The sequence below is a fragment of the Meleagris gallopavo genome, chromosome 2, assembly GCF_000146605.3.
Source record: "Meleagris gallopavo isolate NT-WF06-2002-E0010 breed Aviagen turkey brand Nicholas breeding stock chromosome 2, Turkey_5.1, whole genome shotgun sequence".
In the NCBI taxonomy this organism is placed as follows: domain Eukaryota; kingdom Metazoa; phylum Chordata; class Aves; order Galliformes; family Phasianidae; genus Meleagris; species Meleagris gallopavo.
Window position 1 is genome coordinate 75,397,203 of NC_015012.2, and position 13,720 is coordinate 75,410,922.

A 13,720-nucleotide genomic window follows, 5' to 3' on the forward strand; every position below is an offset into this window, starting at 1 on the left:
CGCGGCCGCCTAGAGCGCCCCGCCCCTCCGCGTTCTACCATAGAGGCGGAGGCTCCGCTCGGGCAGAACGTCCGCCGGCGGGGACGGTGGCACCGGTAGCAGCGGGCGGGTGGAGGAGTCAGCGCCGCGAGGGTACAGAAGCCGTGTGCGGTGCGTGGCTTTGCTGCCGCGCTCCCCGGTATTGTGCGCTGCTGCCTACTGCTTTTACGTTGTATAAGGAAAGAGAAAGGGGTTCGGATCATCAATTTTCTATCAGTGAATGTGTGTAAATAGCGCTTCGTTGGTACAAAGCAAGGACTTGAAGATAAAATGTTCAAAGCGCATGGCAACAAATGGAAACAGGCAGACATCCAATGACACAAAGTACGACATGAGCCAATGAAGTACAGCTAAAAACCTTTTCCTGTTGGGCTTTAGTTTCTTTTTAAACACAAGAAAGCAGAGCTTTTTAAAAAAGATGCTCCAAGTTGCTTTTGTGTGCCCACCTGCACACCTCACGCTTGATGTCAGCCCACAGAAATCAGCAGAGACCTCAGAGCATCCCACAGAGCTCCGGCTCCTTGCGTGTGCCTACACTCACCAGGCCTATGCCATGGAAGGACATTCATGAACAGCCCAGGGACAGAGGGAGATCCCATCTTGCTGGTTTTACCTCTACTATGATGCTCTACGGGCAGAGCTGTGACATCTGGATGGCTCTCGTGGCATCAGTTTTAGCCAACACCAACGAGCACCGTGCCTCTGTAGGAGCTGCAGGATTGGCTCTGCATCTCCTATCTATCAAAAATCAAAGCTGTGGCTCTTAAGGACAGCGTATCAGCAAGCAATCATCTTATTAAAATGTCAAGAAAATCCAAGAACCACATAACACATTTAAATGTTGGTTTAAGTTAAAGTCTTCTGGCACACCTCAATTCAAAATTGCTTTTTTTTTTTCTGTGTGTTTCAGGATTCATTTCTATCACTTAATGCCATCCTACTAGGAGGCCCCAGCAGATAAGTCAGCTCCTGCAATCAAAAGACTTGGGCCATCCAAAGGCAGGCTGGATGGGGTTGTGAGCAGCCTGGTCTAGAGGGAGGTGTCCCTGCCTATAGCAGGGGGCTGGAAATAGATCATCTTAAAGGTCTCTTCCAACCCAAACCATTCTATGATTCTCTGATTTTTCTGTAACTCAATTCAGATATATGCTGAGATTCTCGTATATAATTAATATATTTCCTTAAGTCTCTCATTTTCTCTTAGGCTTTATCTACTGGTCTTGTTAAGTCCACTTTGACCATTTCAGTAGTAGCAGATGATCCTCCTCGGAGACCAGCCAAGAAAATCTGTGGTCTGGGTACACTGCTTGAGTTGTCACGCTTTGTTTGGGTGCTGACGTCTTTGGGCAGGTACACTTGGGTGGAGTTCTCCCTTCTCAGATGGCTGAGATCAGTCTGCATGGCGTGAGTTAATTTGCGACGCAAATTGGCCTAAAGAGACAAAAAGAATCAAATTAAGCAAAATTTTGTCGGAACATTTTAGCACTGCTGTTATACATAGGCATTACACATTCTGCATTTGTAACACCTGTAGGCATCACAGATCTGTACCACTGCACATTTCACTCAACTCAAAATGTATTGGAATTAACTCTTGAGACTAATAAACGTGTGAACAGCACTGTGTGTAGCCTGCACAATTTCAAGTCAGCCTCTTGCTGGTTTTGTGTTTTCTTTGGTAATTGTGCCTCATGTGATGGAGTTTGGTGGTTGGTATCACAGATTATCAAACAAAAAGGAAAAAAGAAACAAACTTTTTTCAGGACATTACTTGCTAGCCCCTTGGTAAGAGGCAGAAGATAATGTTATTTATCTGATGCAATGGATGGCAACCCTGTCCATGGCAGGGGGGTTGAAACTAGGTGATCTTTAAGGTCCCCTCCAACCTAAGCCATTCTATGATTCCATGATTCTATGATTATGATGGCAATAAGAAAGCCACGTTCAATCACAGCATCTGTTGTAGATACAATGACAAAACCTCTTCTTACAAAGAGCTGAAATTACAAAATCAGCAGTTAGCAAAATGTATGCTCCTTCTTCTATGTCACCAATGGTGTATAACACTGTAAATCATATGATGTTATCACTGAAATACAGCAAATACAGCCTCATGTTGTGGGATTCAGACCCCGACATAAGTAAGGGGTGAGAAAGTTCCCAGAGTCCAGTCCTGTTGTGGAGCCTGAAGTCAAAGACAGTAGAGGCTGGAGAGTGACTAAGCTGGCCTGGAATTTGGTCTTCCCATCAGGAACCCAAACACTCTTCAAAACTCCACTAGCTAGATCTCCTGTGACTGCAGAGGAAGTTGAAGCACTTAGATGTAGAAAATCTACAGCCTAATGTTATGTTTTCTAAGAAAGTAATATTTTAACACTTCGAGTTTTCTGGCTAGATGCTGATACTAAACCACCCTGAGCACTTTGTCTCTCAACAGATCAAGCCAACGAGCTACAAATATGCTTGTAAGCTCTCTGTGTTCAACTATTAGAAAACATACACAGTTGCTTATGCTAAAGATAAACTGCTGAACACACCTTAACATCTACACACTGACAGTAACAAAATACAAACCAATTGTATAGCTTTTCTTCTCAGTTCCCACTCATTCCATTCATAGGATTTCACAATAGTTGGAGGCAAGATGTGAGTATCAGTTTGAGTACCACTGTCACATTTTGTGATTGGTTTCATCGGAAGTTTGTCTGCGTTTCTTAACTGGATGGAAATAAAAAACAATAAGCAAGTCATCAGTGAGAAGAATACAGGCATTTAAGTAAGATAGCAGAAAGAAACCTGCAAACCTGTACATTGCAAGTAGGTAATGATTTTTACATTCAACAATATTTTTGATCCTCTGACCTCACTAAAAAGAAAAGAAACTGTGTTCAAGAACTGTGTGGATGTGGCACTGAGGGACACGGTCAGTGGGCATGGTGGGGGTAGGCTGACAGTTGGACTAGGTGATCTTAGAGGTCTTTTCCAACCTTTCTGATTCTGAGATTCTCTGGCAGAGGTGGGATATAAACCTTATGTTTCTCACCGAGGGTCAGTTCAAGTCTATGTTCTCTGCATTGCTAGGGGTTTCGAATTCATGATGCAACACAGAGAAAGTTTAACACACCCAGTCAAGCCCTTGGATTTCACATGGTACAACTATCACATTCATTATTAGAGGTCATAGTCCCTTTTCATTGTGCAATATATTCCACAGTTTCTGTCCCGTATATCACCACATCCTCAACCAACACATACAAATGAACTTCTGAGTGAAAGCTCTACTTAATACGGTATCTGGCATATCTTCAAGTGCATTTATTTTCTGTTCCTTTAAGCCAATTTTGCAAAAATGAGGAAAAGAAACATCAGACACAAGATTTTCCTTGGCTAAGGATGAACAGCTCTTTATACCACTACCATAATCCTTCAGCTCCACACATTCTCCTGGTAAGAGACAAGGTGAGAACGTTAAGGGAAGATGTTTCTTATCTACACCCTGAAGATCTGGAAGAGATGGACCAACAGGCATCCTGTGTGATAGGCAGATTATTCTTCTGGGTATCATCCCTGTTCTTTTTACGTTCTAGAAAGAACAGATAAACCAGCAATCCAAGAGTTGCTCAGCAAGAGGCATGGGCAATGAGTACCCGCATATGTGGAGCAAGGTATCCAAACTGATGGTGAAGGTTGAGCAGCTGAATTAGCTCTGCGTGTTCTTTTGCTTTTTCTACATTCAGTTGAATGAACTTATCTGGATCTTGAGCAAAAATGTATGCAGATTCTTTGGAACTGAAAACATAACATCTGTCCTTGTGCTTCAGAATGCCAATAGCAGGATTTCCTAAGGAAAAACAAAACCAAAACACTATGATATGCAATCCAAAAGGTCTTTTTAATCAAGGTCATACATTTTCCTCAAGTCAGCTTCACTTTTTTTCTTTTTTTTTTTTTCTTTTTTTGAAATCAGAATAAATCTCTGGAAAAAGGTTTTTTAAATACAGAAAAGTAAATTTCTTTAGGTCATCACAACTGCTTTTGATTACTTTCCAACCACTATGCTTTAGTCTAGACTAAACTCTGTGTCTGTGAGAAAAACAATGGATGAAACACGTATAGGAAAGGTGTTAAAAAAACACTGCCCATACCCAGAAATGTTTCCCCTAAAATCTCCAGATCAGCAGTCCCTTTTATACCAAGGGGCCTAACACTGAAATTAAGTGAAGAAGCAGAAGAAGCAGCCAAGAAGCTGGACAATAAAGTAAAAAAAAGAAATTAAATGTCAATCACAGTCAAATAACTTATCAAAGAAAATACAAATTGAGCTCAACTACAGTGAATGGCTCTGCTTGGGCTGTCTTTGTCTAGGAAAGGCCCAGAATCACCTGAGGTAGTGCTCTGAAGATATTAAATGGCACTACTCAATGGCAATCAAAAAAGCATGAATAACATCAGGAATCATTCGGACACAGAAGGGGAGAAAAAAACAATAGAAGCCTACATTTCCTATACGACATTTTGTTCCAATTCATTAAAAAATCTAAATTATGTGAAGTGAGTTGGAAGTGATCCAAGGTTTGGATCTTAACTCTTCCACAGAGGAAGAGTCAAAGAAAGAAACCTCCTCAGCACTGAGAACAAGCAACTGATGAGAAATAACATGATATGAGATTATAATACGTGTAGAACATTAGATATAAAATCACTACTTGCTAATTTTCCTAATAGGAAAACAATCTTTGATGGAATTACCAAGCTGGAGCTTAAAACGTTCTCTAACAGAGGTACTTTTCATACTACACGTAATTATAACTGTGGGACATAATGACAATAAGATTATCTCATGGCAAACTGTACATGGATTCAAAAAGCAATTAGATTAGTGAAAAACCTCTGTTGAGGATTATTTAACAGAAAGGTGCAGACTCAACATTCATCTGAAGAAACACCATAATCACTGACTCCTGAAACAGGGAAGAATATAATGAAAGAAGGACTGTTTCTACTTAATTACTCATGATCTTCAAGTGTCCATGACTGACCACATCCAGCAATCAGATACAAGGCTGGAGAGACCTTCAGTCCAACCCGGGACAGCTGTTCTCACATGCAGCACTAAGTGTTTAAATATATTCACACCACCATTGAATTATGTATTTGTTTATACTGCCAAGAAATTGCCATATTTTCCTCCCAGTCTCCTGTAGGTTTAAAATAGTCCATATGGATAGATTCTATAAAACACAAGGAGACAGAAATACGAACTGGTGGAGCAGCTAAAACGAGACTTGCTTTCAAGACAGGTGACCTTAGCCCAGACCAAATAAAATCCAACCATGAGCTGACCACTAAGCAATTTTGTATTATTGTCAGAGAAGACTTTTGGTACTTTGTATCTACTGTTTGAATAAATATCCACTGTTTAAGGCATGGAGGTGTGCGTTTGCAACAAAGAGAAACAGTATTCTGTATCTGACAATTTTCCAATGACTACATGAAAACACACTGACAACAATAAACAAACCTGCATTCAGCTGCAATGTAGGTTATATAAATCACAAATAGCAAAGAGGAAACATTCATCCATCTCATCTTGGCTTTGCTTCTGCTTGCTTGTGCCTACCATCCCTTGAAGCCTTCCTAACTTCTATTTTGGGCATTTTATCTGGATATTTCTTAAAGGATGTTTCTTTAACGGAGGAAATCATCTGGGAGAGAAAATTACACACGCAAAAATGCAGAACTCCAGCTTGGACAGAAGAGGACACTTCCAGAATATGTCTTCACCTTTTCCCTAGTACTTGTGTACATGTAAATTAAGGAGAACATCTAACTGCAATGCATACCTGGAAGGGTGAGGCCTTTTACACCAATTGCATGTGCACAGAAGCCGTGGTACTGGATTAACAATTCATCAAAATTAGAGGTAGTTTCTGGAAAAAGCCATTCCTGGTTCTTGAAGTCAGAAACATTCACTCTTGTCCCTGTGGTTTAACAAGGGAAGGATTTCAGTAACAAGACATCTGATGCTTAAAATACAACAAAGCTACAGGCTGAGCTGATTACTATTGTCTTCACAGTGGGGTCTGCAATGCCAAGATTCCCAAATCCCAAAATTTAAGATCTACCTCAAAAGAGATCCTAAGGAATCAGCCCTGAAGGACTGAAAAATCAGTACTGGGGGATCCAGCTTCAAAAGCATTAGTTTTATTTGGAAACAGAACTGCAAAAAGATGGTAATCTCAAGTACTCCTATTTCGTTTTCACCCACTCACAAACAATGCATTTCCTTGAATATATCTTGGTTTATTAGGGGTATCATCTTTACAAAAAATAATTTTGGGAAGAAAAAACAAAACAAAAACAAAACAAAACAAAACAAAAAAAACCCACCACCTCAATAATCTTGAGAAACGAAGGAAAACAAAATGGTAATAACTTTCAGTACCCATGGTTTCTCTTATCCTCTCCTTATCAGTTTTCACAGTCACTCCTTCCAGAAGAGATGTTAGCAGTTCCTCAGGAAAAAGCTGTGACTGGGTTTCCAAGAACTGATGCAGGGAGTTAGTCATATTTGTGAGGAAGCTTAGCAGAAGTAACTCATCCTGAAACCTGGACCATAGGTTAAAAGCTGCAACAAAAAGAGGCTAGGGAAGAAAAAAAAAAGAAAATTATCTGAAATCCAGAATCATTTTGTATCTGCAACATAACCCATATGCTGTGCACAACAATCCACGATATGAACAAAGCTGACCTAATCTACAAGGCTTTCAGCACTCAGAAACTCTGGGGGAAGCTCAGGGCTCTGAAAATGGAACTGCCACCTCAGTGTCCAAGCACCTCTGTGTGGCCACAGGCCAGATGGTACTTTTCTAGTGGTTGGCAATCCTGCACATAGCAGGGGGGTTGAAACTAGATGATCATTATGGTCCTTTTCAACCCAGGCCATTCTATGATTCTATGATTCTGTGATTCATTCTGAAGTCTTTTCCAAACAGATTACTCCAAGACCATACCAGGAACTGAGAGCTTCACTGACACTGCAGATCTGTAGCTGGAAATAAGTTATACAGGAATAGGAAGAACCAGATGAACCACACTGACTAAACTACCAAATGAAATAACCTCCCAGCTCCTATCTTCAAAGGACCTGCCTTTGTCATTCTGCTTCCAGAGGACTTAGTGCCACAGTGGCCAACTATGGTGTGTATCAGACAAATGGTGTGCAAGCCTCTTCAGATGGGTACGGCGTTCCAAACAAAACTGGAAGCTGCCATTCCCAGCAGCAACCTCACATCCACATGTACTCTCATATAGAAGAAGCCTTTCAGCTTGGAGTATAAATATTTACTTTAATCGTGTGTTTGGTAACATGCAGTGTTTATGAGAGAATTTTCAACCAATCCTAAATGGATGCCAACACCATTGTATTTCATGCATGTTACCAGCATTATTACATGAATGGTCAAAAGAGTTGGGTCTGGAATCTGTCAGCCTCACAACATGGTGAGAATGTTAAGGTTACAAAACTGGAAGAAATGAAAGGAAAGGAAGCAAGGATCAAAACCATTCTTTCTATAATAAACTAGAATAAAAAGAATATTAATAAAATCTACTGTCTTCTGAAATAAAGGCTTACTACAAATATAGTCCTTATTCTGTAATTTTAAGTGACAGAACATCCTGCTTCTCCACATTCCCTCAAGATTCAGCTTCTCAGCAACTAGCCAAAGGCAACAAAATCTGTTTTGTAACAAGAAAATCTCCATCTGCAAACGTTGAAATGAAATCACATTACATATTCTGCCCTCAGCAGAGGAAAAGAAATGACTAACCAACTTGAAGAGAAGAAATCTAGGAAGCAGCCAGGAGGAGACAGCTTCTGAGGAGAAGGGCAGTGTGTATTCAGAAAGGTTAAACTCTGGTCGGTGAACTGAATCTTCACAGACTTCTTCTGTCACCGGGGAGGGGACATGATTTTCCAGAAGAAGTTACAGAGCTTAAACTGGGCTTCCTCCTCTCACCCACCCCTGAGGAAAGACTGCCCATCTCTTCCCTCTCTCTTTACCACTGTATTAAAGTGTGTACCAAGCACTTAAGCCTTGTGAAGATACAGGAGAAAATCTGATTTGAGCGACTTGATGAGCAGTGTAAATGTTCTCCAAATGAGAACGTCTGGCTTGTAAAATCACAAGCACATACATAGTGCCAGATCACACTCTTTCCACAAGTTTTCTGCTCAGAGTAGACACAGGATGCATGGTATTCCTCCTTCCCCCCTCCACATCAGTCTTTATTTTGCTTTCTAATTACTTATTCTGAAGGATGAAATATTGAAACAACACAGGAAAATATTGCTATAATGCTAAAAATACTGACAAATGATTCGAGACACAGCAAAATAGCATTTCATTCCTTCCCCCCATTTTGTACCTTGCTCTCCTTTTACCTTGAGATCAAGTCCCATAGTTTAGCTGCCCACCCAAAAACCACTCAAAGTGCTGTTATAAGCTGCATTTGCAGCTTATTCTTTCTTAAACTAGGCAAAACCACTCCTGCAAAGTATTTTGCAATGGTTTCATGATTTTTTAATAATTGAAGCCAAATAGGTTTTCCTTTCAAATACTTACAAAAGCTTCTTTGGTATCTATGGAGACCTTATTCTGAATGGTGCTTTTTAACTGCTCCATGGTTGCTGTAAACTCCACATTCAAATTTTCAATTTCTTGGCCACTTGTAATTGTGTCAGACTGGAAAAAGAATGTACTTCAGGTAAGAAGGATGATAGTAATAAAAAAAAGTATTTAGTAACAAAGAAAAAATTATTAAAAGAAATATTTTCTTAAGCTTTATGACATAAAAGATAGGCTAATAGAAAAACAAACAGGCAAATAAAACGATCTTCATAAGTGTAACAAGTTTCAGGAATGTAAATTGTGTTCTTAAGACTTTGGATGACTCCACAAGTGTTGGGAATGTCTACAGCCTAAAACTGAGATGATGTATGAACTGAACAGGCATAATTTTTCTTTCATTTTTCTTTTGAGTGATAGCTTTTAATAGAAGAAAATCTTCTTGACCCACATCTTCTTCAGTTAATTTCAGGTCATCTGGCTTTTCTTACTAGGTATCTGATGGCAGAATCTCAATTCTCCAGTCATCTGTGCAGTGTCTGAGCAGACTGAGTCTCAGAATGCAAACATGGCAAATGTCCTACGTTTGCAGTCCTTTGGTGATAAAAAGACACATCCTCCCCAGGAAAGAAAACCTCCAGAAATGAAGTGGAATCACAGTCACACTGCAACAAACAATTAATGCACATTGCCTTTTACCTGACAGCAGCAAAACCCAGCGTGTTTGGTACTGAGCTCAGCGTGACAGACTATGTAGGTTCTCATATACTGAGAAACATCTGATTTTGATTATTTCTGATTTCTTTCATTTTGATTTTTTTCCAGTCCTGTACAAGAAGGTAACTTGGATACCTTCTACTGCAATAAAACCCTGCAGGATACAACAAGGTGGTAACTCACCAGAAGGATGCAAAGGAAGGCCTCATACTGCCTCACATTGAACAGTGCTTCTTTCAGTTTTAAAGAACTAAGCTGCCTGTATCTGTTCTGGTCTTCATGCATGGATTCCAACAGAGCAGTGTAATGGTGGGCTAGCACATGGCAAGCATTAAGATGGTCTTCAATAGATTGTGTGGCTGCTGGGATGGCTTCGTTCAGAATGGCTGGCACTGTTTACACAGAACAAATACAAGATATGTACACACAGAGTGCTTGAAAACAGGAGCAAATGGTTACAGTGCAATATTAGAGCCAAGCAGTATTCCATTTAAATATTGAACTCTAGCCTTACATTCCCAAATGTTTGGGTACTACATTCAACTTCTGTATCTTACAGTAAAGTCAGATTTACAGCTGTGGAAATACAACAGTCGAGGACAGTGCGGAGTCTTGCTTTGCAGTAGATGCATTTCAGTAGTGCACACTGACAGGTTTCCTCATTTGTAAAATACCAATAACAAAGGTAACTCTTGCCCTGTTCCAAATACACGTTTTCAAATATTCCAAGATGCCTACTGATGTTTTTTACACGTGAAACAAATAGGAAGTTTCAAAATGCAAAAGAGAACATGTTAAGAATCGGAAGAAGTAACTCTAAATTGTCAGAATTCAGATATTGCCCAAGCAACTTTTCTTTAAGTGTAATTCTCATTACTCTTACTCAACAGAAAATTTTAATTGGATCAACAGTACCCTTTCAAGATCTTAATTAACTGCTTTTTAAGGCAAAAGTTACACACTTAATTCACTTAATGGCAAGAGATCTAAGAGCAAGTTTTTCTGAGGTAAATTAGTGCATGAAGTGAATATGTGTGATCCTTGAGGCACTGCTTGCCCAGAGATGTGGTGGATGCCCCACTCCTGGAGACTTTCAAGGTCAGGCTGGGGCAGGCTCTGGGCAACCTGATCTAGCTATGCATGTCCCTGTTCACTGCAGGGGAGATGACCTTTAAAGGTCCCTTCCAACTCTAAAGATTCTATGATTCTAAACCACACAGGATTCTCTCATAACAACAGAATAGTAGCCTGCATGGAAATCTATAATCAAATACTAAATTTGTTCTTTTCCTTCAGCTTTACAGATCCAGGATCAAAGCTGTTTAGTGAGACAGGGTATAACTGGAGGCACTCTGGTGAAGAAGATCAGGAATTGACGACCCAAATGCATGCTTGTATACTTACAGTCATCGATGCCTTTTCCTCCTTTCCCACATTCCTTGTTGTACAACCGAATTCCTGTGACTAGCATGGTAAGATTTTTTAGCTGTTGCTCTTTATCCTTCTTAGTGAGTGATAGGAAAGAAACCAGAGCTGTCTGGGGGAATACACTCTGCAACGCAGCTGGAAGGTGAGAGAATAGGGAAAAAAGTGATTAAACGTCCAAAAATATCCTCTCCTGAACAACAGCTACAGGAAGCAAAAATTCATGGCAAATGTAGACATCAAAGCTGAGCAGTGACAGTTTGGGTAGCGTGCAGTCATGACAGTTTAGCACATCTATTTCTAAAGATCAACAAAAAGGTGACATTTTATTTTTCAACAAGAGAAGTCCAAAGTCCAATTTCACAAGAAAGCGTTTACAGACCTACGACCTCCCTGACAACCTCAATGTCTGTTGGGGATCCCAGGCCAGAGCTCAGCAGCACGTAGCTAACAATCCTTTGATACACATTCTTCATTTCCTCTTGCATGCGGGGACGACTATCCATGATGTCCCTGAGCAGAGGAGCCAACCTGCCCTCCAGAACGCGACGATGCTCTCTGAGTAATTCAGCTAAAAAAAGAAGGACAGTTAGAAAGCACCGCCTGTATTCTTTGGAATTTGACTTATGCAGACAGGGCAATTCATAACCATAGCCAATTGAAGGTTTCTGAAGCAGTGATATGTAAAAGACATGTACAAGGTATCATGCTCTTCTATTTAACTGCAGTGAAGTTAAATATTAGCAAAACTAGCAAGATTAGCATCAGTAGAGGCCAGATGGTTCAGGGTAACTAAAGCAGCAACTCTGCCTCACCAGACTCCGTGAGTGCAGTAGGACACCTAACACACACATACACACCTGAAGTTACATGACCAAATCTGAACATTACATAGGATCTCACAAGTCATTTTACTGGACTTACTGAGCTTACTGCATCCAGAAGACTTTGGAACAGCTTCCTCATTTTGCTTGTTTTTGTTTTTATTACATGCTAAGAAGAAAATGCTTCCATGACAGTTCTCATCTCCTGGAAATATTTACTTCTTGTCTACTCTTGTATCATTTTCTGTGTCCCAGCCAACCCTCACTGTCCCACTGAGGTAAGAAATTAATTACAGCAGAGACATTCTCTCCATCTCACTTTTCTTCTACTTCCAAACTTCCTTGCTGAGACCATATAAAGTTACCACTGATGAGACCAAAGCAGACTTGGTTAAAACCACAGTTGTTGAAGCTTGTTCATAGCTCTCAATTATGGATATTGATTGACCATCAGTTTCTCTTTCAGCTACACCAATGAATTTCCATGTAGTGGTTCTCCATCAGATACACAGGTGCAGCCTGAGCTTTGCTTGCTGAAACACCTCACTCCTATATAATACATTTCTCCAAGGCCTGTTATTTTACTTTAGCACCAGCATTCATTTAGGAAGGAATCATTATTAGCCCTGCATATAGCAGGGGGGTTGAAACTAGATGATCGTTGTGGTCCTTTTCAACCCAGGCCATTCTATGATTCTATGATCTATGATTCTACAGGGAGAGGAGAGGTGAAAGTCTAAAGTCAGAATGAATCACTTCTATTAAAAATTAAATATTATTATACTGAAATTACCTCTGTTTGCATAGTTCAAATCAAAGTAAACTTGCATCTTAATTGTGCTCAGGGATGGGTTTGTTGTGTCAAGCAGCCTTGAAACACAGAGCTAAGAAGAGAGACACTGACGTGAGTTCTTTTGAATTAGCTGGGAAACTTCTCAACTGCTCACAATTGTGAGACAGGTTCTGAAATGCTGCAGAGCAGTTTCCTCCATTCCCTACACACACAGCAAATTCTATTTATTAACCTGAGTGAACACATAATCTTCAGCTACAGAGCTATGGTAGAAACTGTTGTCAGAGCTCTGAAAATGTTTGTATCAAAATAAAATGACAGTTTAATTACCACATATAATGATATAGTCTCAGCAAAGCACTGACACTCACCATCCTGTCAGAATTACCTGGATAAGATTTTGCACATCCTTTTTCGTAAGGATTTGATCCACATCAAAGTCATTTCTTGGATCTAGAACAACAGCTTTCACCTAGAAATGGCCAAAAGAAAGCTTTTAATTTGTATCACAGCATCTACTCTGTGCAAATAACCTCTTAAGTTGTGAAAAATCTCTGCAGTCAATGTTTCTTTATCTTTGAGAGGAAATAATTAAAACTGAGTCTTTCAACATCTATTTTGGTTCTCCTTGTGATTTATCAACAGTTCATGTTCCTGTCATTCCTATTCTTTGCTACAAGCCAGACTTGGGGCCCACGGCCCTTTCAGGACCTGGTGTTCACACGCAGAGTTTCAGAGGGATGAAAATGCTTTTTCACGTTTCTAAGGCCCCGTACTGAGAGCTACCCTACAGGCCTTTAGGACTTCTGGGCAGCTCAAAGGAGAGCCATTCCCAGCTCGGGTCACTCCTGGGCCGCAGCCATTCCAGCTTCGGCACCCTGACATGAAGTTGATGGTTTGGGCTGGAAGAGACCTTTAAGACCACGTAGTTCCAACCCCCTGCTATAGGCAAGGACACCTCCCTCTAGACCAGGTTGCTCACAGCCCGATTTTTGTCCTCGCTTCACGCTGGTGACAGAAGGGGAACTCTTTGCCTCAGGTGCACCACGGTAGCCCTGCCAGCAGCCGGGAATCGCTCTTACCATGAAAGCCACCACTGTTTCGGAGACGGGGTGCCCGTGGGCGGCACACTGCTGCCCCGCCTGGCGGATGATGTGCCTTATGACCCCTTCGGACGGATCCCACGACATTCTGGTCTTAGCCACCCCGACGACCCGAGGAAGAAAAATGAAAGCCGGTTAGAAGAAAGTCACTGGGCTTTTGCTCCATACACTCTCCCTCCGGCGGTTGAC

General features: G+C 40.8%; 1 protein-coding gene across 5 annotated transcripts in view; it reads right to left on the reverse strand.

Annotated features, from left to right (window-relative positions):
* Positions 1–868: 868 nt before the first annotated feature.
* CFAP206 (cilia and flagella associated protein 206) overlaps positions 869–13,720 on the reverse strand; it is a 13,204-nt gene continuing 352 nt past the window's right edge. For 2 of the 5 annotated variants that reach the window (XM_010707648.2, XM_010707645.2), the window contains exons 2-13: positions 13,511–13,624; positions 12,817–12,900; positions 12,429–12,519; positions 11,194–11,382; positions 10,791–10,949; positions 9,570–9,778; positions 8,667–8,786; positions 6,485–6,683; positions 5,883–6,020; positions 3,687–3,880; positions 2,614–2,757; positions 869–1,470 (exon numbers count right to left, since the gene is read on the reverse strand). In XM_010707648.2, the coding sequence (XP_010705950.2) occupies positions 1,240–1,470; positions 2,614–2,757; positions 3,687–3,880; positions 5,883–6,020; positions 6,485–6,683; positions 8,667–8,786; positions 9,570–9,778; positions 10,791–10,949; positions 11,194–11,382; positions 12,429–12,519; positions 12,817–12,900; positions 13,511–13,624 (1,872 nt within the window). In that variant the 3' untranslated portion in view covers positions 869–1,239. Of the gene's footprint in view, positions 1,471–2,613; positions 2,758–3,456; positions 3,881–5,882; positions 6,021–6,484; positions 6,684–8,666; positions 8,787–9,569; positions 9,779–10,790; positions 10,950–11,193; positions 11,383–12,428; positions 12,520–12,816; positions 12,901–13,510; positions 13,625–13,720 lie in introns of those variants that run through there. The other 3 variants (XM_010707647.2, XM_019613107.2, XR_002112359.2) reach the window with 2 other exon arrangements.